Source organism: Crocuta crocuta, unplaced genomic scaffold, assembly GCF_008692635.1.
Source record: "Crocuta crocuta isolate KB4526 unplaced genomic scaffold, BGI_CrCroc_1.0 scaffold335, whole genome shotgun sequence".
NCBI classification, from domain to species: Eukaryota; Metazoa; Chordata; class Mammalia; order Carnivora; family Hyaenidae; genus Crocuta; species Crocuta crocuta.
This window is the reverse complement of record NW_027527440.1, coordinates 105,676-112,468: the sequence shown is the minus strand read 5'-3', so window position 1 is coordinate 112,468 and position 6,793 is coordinate 105,676. Positions and strand designations below refer to the sequence as shown.

Here is a 6,793-nt window from a genome sequence, read left to right as displayed (position 1 = left end):
TACTAAGCAATTTCAGGACATATAAGCTATGCTTTCTCTCTATGGCACCTTGTGCTTTATGAAGAGTGACGCCAAAGTGTGACTGAAGACTCAGAACTTGTCAGCAGGATGGATAAGCATCACACATCATCAATAGTGAAGTATGGACAATCAGGAGAAAAAAGGAATTCTATGTCTGTTCAGTCCTTGAAACATTTTTCATATAGTAACATAGGATCATGGAAACTCTCCAGACCCTGAGTCACAAGAGCTAATGTCTAATATTTGTTTAGGCACTAACTTAAATGGACTTGGGAACTTAGTTACTTAGTTACAGGATTTCTCCAAGATTCCACTTGCCCATCTGCAAAGTGGTGGCAGGAATGTCTGCTCTGATTATTTTCCAGGGCACTTGTGGCTATAAAACGAGATCATTTGTATAAAAATAATATTGTCATCACACAGAGATATTGGTAAGGTGGAAAGTGAGACATTTTCACCAGGCTCTGAGATGCTTCTCCTTTGATGATCTTGACTAGATTAAGAGGCACAATTTAAAAAAAATTTTTTTTAATGTTTTATTTATTTCTGAGAGAGAGAGAAAGAGAGACAGAGCATCACCCGGGGAGGGTCAGAGAGAGAGGGAGACACAGAATCTGAAACAGCCTCCAGGCTCTGAGCTGGCAGACAGCACAGAACCTGATGTGAGGGTGGAACCCACAAACCGTGAGATCACAACCTGAGCTGAAGTTAGATGCTTAACCAGATGAGCCATCCAGGCACCCCAAGAAGCAAGATTTTTAATTCTCTTAGTCAATATAGAAGAAAAACTTTAAAAGACTGACAAATGCAAAGACTCTCAAATGCTGCTCTAGGAAGAAGGTCTATCCTGCATACAAGTTAGGTGTGTGCCTGCTGTGGCATTGGGAGCTTCAAGTTATCTTTATTTTTACCTGATTCCATTAAACATTTTCTTTGAGTTACGAACTTTTTCTTGTGCTGACTCTAAGTTCACCAAGCACCTTTGTACTTATTTTTGCCTTTCCCATATAGCTTGCCTACTTGGAGAAAATATTTTGGTCAAAGCAAAGGTTGCCTAGCCATGAAATACTGTCTTTGTTGTTGTAAATTAATTACTATTATATTTTTGATTAATGTGAATCTGATCTCAGATTCATTGTGATGATACATAGAAATGTGCTGAATTTATCAATGTAATATGACCCTACAAGGTACATAGCTAGAAGGTAGAATCACCTTTTATTTGTTATTTTATTTATTTATTTATAATAAATAAATGCAGGGCTTGATGCTACCACCTTGGGATCATGACCTGAGACGAAATCAGAAGTTGGATGCATAACTGACTGAGCCACCCAGATGCCCATAAGTTATTATCATTTCTATAACAATGTGCATAGTGTTGTTCTTCAAACTTTTATATTCTGCTGGGTCTTCACTGGTGAGAAAGGGCAACTGGACACTGCACAGTGTAGCCAAGAAGAGGTGGGAAGGAGAGGATTATTAGGAACCAAGATTATAAAGAGGGAAGTAACCATGGAAATTCAGATCTTGTTGCCTGAGAGAAAAAGAAAGCCTGATTTACATCAGAGGGGGATGAGGTGTTCAACAATGAACTATAATCTTAAGAAACAAAGCAGGATTACTATCAAAATTCAAACAGGAAGAGAGAAAATCTGAATAGACCCATAATTAGAGAAGAAATTGAATCAGTTATCAAAAATTTCCCAACACATAAGAGCCCTGGGCCAGATGGCTTCCCTGGAGAATTCTACCAGACATTTAAATCAGAGTTAATACCCATTCTTCTCAGGCTATTCCAAAAAAATAGAAATTGAAGGAAAACTTCTGGACTCATTCTACAAAACCAGCATCACCTTGATTCCCAAACCAGATAGAGACCTAGCAAAAAAAAAGAGAACTACAGGCCAATATCCTTGATGAATATGGATGCAAAAATCCTCAACAAGATACTTCCAAATCGAATTCAACAGCATATAAAAAGAGTTATCTACCATGATCAATTGGGATTCATCCCTGGGTTACAGGACTGGTTCAATATTCACAAATCAATTGTATATTATTTGTACATCATACAGCAATTAAAATATGCACGTAGACATAAAACCTATGCAATAATCTCTGTAAAGCATCTTAAAGCATTGTTTCAATTTTATTTTATTTCATTTTATTTTTGTTGTATGATATTTATTTATTTAAATATAACTTTTTGTCAAAATTGGCTAACATAGAGTGTGTAAAGTGTGTTCTTGGTTTTGGGGGTCGATTCCCCTAGTTCATCACCCTTAACACTTATTTTAATACATTATGATCATTTCAGAAAAAAAATGTGTTTTAAGTTTTCCAAGTCTTTAGTTCCCTGAGACTTTAAAGCAGCTCTGTAAATTTCACTTTAAATAAATAAAATAAACAAACATGGATTCTCCCAGGAGACCTTAACTTTATAACTGATTAGTTACTTCAATTCTAATGTTCTGCCATTGCAATAATAATAATTAACCTTTTTTTATGCTATAATCCCAGGTGCCATTGCAAACCAAATCTCTGAAGGTAACACAAAATCTCATTAACTATCAAAGTTCATATTTAATAGAGGCAGAGTACTGTTATTTATGGGAGAGAGGAAATAAAGGCGGTTACATTTAAAATCAAGTCACAATATACCTGATGAATGAACAGGGATGACCTGATAAATGGGGACAGTTTAGAGAGATGTTTCAGTGAAAGCAAATATGAGTTCTTGTAACAGTCAGGGCTGTTTGGGTAGAATGAGTTGCCTCAAGAAACAGTGAGTTTAGCATCCCTGGACAGTACCTGGGTGGAGACACTGCAGAATATTTGAGGGCCAGGCTGACTCATTTGCCTATGAGGTTCTCTTCTGGTCCAATGTCCTGTGGTTTGAATAATGCCAAGTTTCCGGATGCATCCACAGAAGAAAGAGAAATTCACCAACTAGAGAGGAAATTACATTCCTGCAACTAAAAACAAACAAACAAACAAACAAAAGCCCAACTGAAATTTGAGAAGCTCTTGGTCACTTTTGCCAGAGATCAAAATAGAAGTCGGGGGACCCACTGGTGATTCAGGGTGTGACTTCCCCATTCATCACCAAACCTCACTCTTCTGCTCTTCTGGACAAAACTGTGCTCCAGGGTACAGTTTACTTGAAAGTCAGGGGAATATCTGAGATTATGATACACTGGACATGTAACATGAAAGATTAATGATCATTTAAAACTTGGATTTATCCTGTTGTAAGTGAAGATTTATATTTTTCTGTGGAAATACAAAAAAGAACTAAAAAAACTGACAGAGATTACTAGAAAACACTGTTTTTCATTCAGAGGAAGTCAGATGGAACACTTCAGCAAAAACAGAATAACCATTTGTGTGGTTTTCAAAGGACAATTACGTACCATGTGGGGAAAAGGCTCAGACTAAGACTGAGATTTACACAGAATCCAAAACTGAAACAATAACAGAATTTAAAGAAAAAATGGATGGAATGCAGTAGGAAAAATACCCTCAAAGTTTCCTGACTTGCTTGAATAAAGAAAATACCAACTGTGCTACAATCAGCATGATGTAAGTATACTTTGTTATGCAATTATCCATATTTATATGTTAAGCAGAATCTCACTAATTTGTTTACATGTATATTTGATGAATCAAAGTATAATTACTGCTTTCCCAAAACGTAGGCTGTTGGCAGATGTCAAGTATTAGAGCTTTACCATAAGTCTGTAGATGAAAGTTTATAATGTACTTCAGTTACAATTAAACTTTGTCACATTTTACTGACAGCAGCGAAGATCCCAAATGGTTTCTAATCTCCACCCCCCACCACATCTTAGTCATTTTCTGTTTCTATTTCCTCATCCTTATGTTCTTAACATGTACGTACTGAACACTAAGTATATATACATTGCTGTGATAGACGCTAGCTAAGGACCTGAACCTGCCAGTGTGATTATCTGCACGTTACAGAGAAAACAGTAAAATCTCATTGAAGGCCACTCATACAAGTGGCCACAAGAGAAAAAAATCACCCAAACCAACACAGGTTCTCTTACTGAATATTTACCATTATTTTTCCATTAGTCCACATTTATCTCATTAAATCTGACATCTTGAAATGTGCAAACGTGTAATTCAATGCCATTTTTAAAGGATCCACAAATGGTAATGAAGCCTGACCCATGAAAGCCTTAACCTGGCAAAGTTGTCATTAAATTGTTACATACGGATGGTCTAAGCCAGAACCAATCCCCCTTACACCGGATGGGCTCTGGAGGGTGCAGAGGTCATCTAGAGAAGACCAACACAAAGCCAAGTTCTTTCCCACTATCATGAAGTTAAGAGACTCCCCAAAGGAGAGAAATGCTACATCTTTAGTTCATCTCAGAGAAGTTTATTGGACTTCAACAGAACAGAAAGCTCTCCATGCCCATTTTTTCTATTCCTATGTGACCCAATGACAACCACAACAAAGAGCAACTCTATTTGTGTTCAACCATCCCAGATTCTTGTTATTAAAAACTGGCACAGTGCTTTGGAAGATCCTGAACTGTTTAACTCTTACATTACCAGAGGGGAATCAAGCTCCTATCAGGCTCATCAAAGACTCCAGAGGCAAGAAGGAAAACGATTACATTACAGAGGTTGTGAAACAGTTGTCTAGACAAATGGAAGGAACAATGGAATAGATGAGAGGCAGCTCCATAAGAATCCACATCAGTCTGTCTTAACACCCACTAGTCTCTGGAGTTGTCAGCAAGGAAGGTGAGAAGGGGGAAATGAAAGGGAATTTCAAAGCATTTTTACTTGTCCACATATCATGCTCTATTATGTTTTAGTATTAGACCACAGTAATATCAACATGTGTCCACCCTGCTATGGTTTTGCCTTTTTGTCCAGTAGGAATCAGTCTGGAAATTTATTATGTGGGGGGAGGAATCAGTATTTTAGTATTAGTGGTGGAAGCATATGTACTGGTACCAAGACCCTATTTCAATAGATCAGACCCGTTAAGGTCTTTGATTACTTAAAAGCAGTTTATTTTTGGAATAAATGAATGCTGAATACAAATAATGAGCAACTACAGGGACCAGAAAAGTCACAGCAAACTTTTCAAATGGAAATCCATTCAAAAAAAAGTCTTTAAGGCAAAATAATCCTAGGAATTATTCTTCAGAGAGAGAGAGAGAGAGCCTGAGGAAAACGAACTTCTTTCAAGAGGAACACAGTAGGTTCCAAACCTAAAAACAACCTAGCTCAGGTTCATAAATTAGTCATTTTAACCAATTTAATTGTGACACAAAACTAAAGGATTAGCTACAAAATAAATTCAGCTTCACTGAATTATAGAGACATGCAATGGATGTTCACATTCCAAGATGNATGACAATACCGAGGGTGGAAGAAGTCATGTAACTTCTCCAAGGTCCTACATTTTTTAGAGTGAGTGGAAGGATGAAAACACTCTTGACTCTTCATTCACTCGCTTTTACTACTTGGGGCGCCTGGGTGGCTCCGTCGGTTAAGAGTCTGACTTTGGCTCAAGTCATGATCTCATGGTTCGGCTTTGTGCTGACAGATAGCTCAGAGCCTGGAGCCTGTTTTGGATTCTGTGTCTCCCTTTCTCTCTGACCCTTTCCTGCTCACGCTGTCAATCTCTCTCTCTCAGAAATAAATAAAACATAAAAAAAGAGCTTTTACTGCTTTAAATGTATTACTGATAAGAGGATTGAAAACTCATTTAAGCTGATTTTCATCTCTATAATTTTTTTTTCAGAGACGTGCTGCCCACTAGGTATTGCATGCAATGGATGTGCAAAATCAGAGCACAGTGACTGAATTTACCCTGACCGCCTTCCCTGTTATCCGGAAGCTTCAAATCTCCCTCTTTGTGGTCCTCTTGTTTACTTACATGCTAACTCTCACAGGAAATATTGTCATCATTTCCCTAATATGGGCTGATAATCGCCTCCAAACCCCGATGTACTTCTTCCTCAGTAATTTGTCATTTTTGGACATTTTATACACTACCTCAGTCACCCCAAAACTGTTAGCTTGTCTCCTAGAGGACAGGACGACCATATCTTTTGCTGGTTGCATGATTCAAATATACTTCTTCTTTTTCTTGGGGACAGTGGAGTTTATCCTCCTAGCGGTGATGTCCTTTGACCGCTACGTGGCCATCTGTAACCCCCTGCGCTATACCATCATCATGAACAGTAGGGTCTGTCTCCTACTGGTTCTGGGGTGCTGGGTGGGAGCCTTCCTCTCAGTGCTGTGCCCAATTATTGTGGTGTCCAGACTGCCCTTCTGTTTTAGAGAAATCAGTCATTTCTTCTGTGACATTGCTCCTCTGCTACAGGTGGCCTGCATAGACACTCATTTCATTGAGATGATAAACTTCCTCTTATCTTCTTTTGTCCTCCTGACCTCCCTGGTACTCACCATTGTGTCCTACACCTACATCATCTCTACCATCTTGCGCATCCCCTCGGCCCAAGGACGTCAGAAGGCCTTTTCCACCTGTGCTTCTCACATCACAGTCGTCTCCATTGCCTACGGGAGCAACATCTTCATGTATGTGAGGCCCAGCCAGAGCCATTCACTGGATTTTGACAAAGTGACTGCTGTCATGACCATAATGGTGACCCCTCTCCTGAACCCTTTCATTTATAGTCTGAGGAATGAAAAGGTGAAAGAAGTTTTGAGAGAAGCAATCAACAAAATCATGGTCTTATTACGCAAGAAAATATGA

At 38.5% G+C, this 6,793-nt stretch overlaps 1 protein-coding gene across 1 annotated transcript; it reads left to right on the top strand.

Annotated features, from left to right (window-relative positions):
- Positions 1-5,845: 5,845 nt before the first annotated feature.
- On the top strand, positions 5,846-6,793 carry LOC144228498 (olfactory receptor 6M1-like). Its single transcript, XM_077760311.1, has one exon. The coding sequence runs from the start codon at positions 5,846-5,848 to the stop codon at positions 6,791-6,793; it is 948 nt and encodes a 315-aa protein (XP_077616437.1).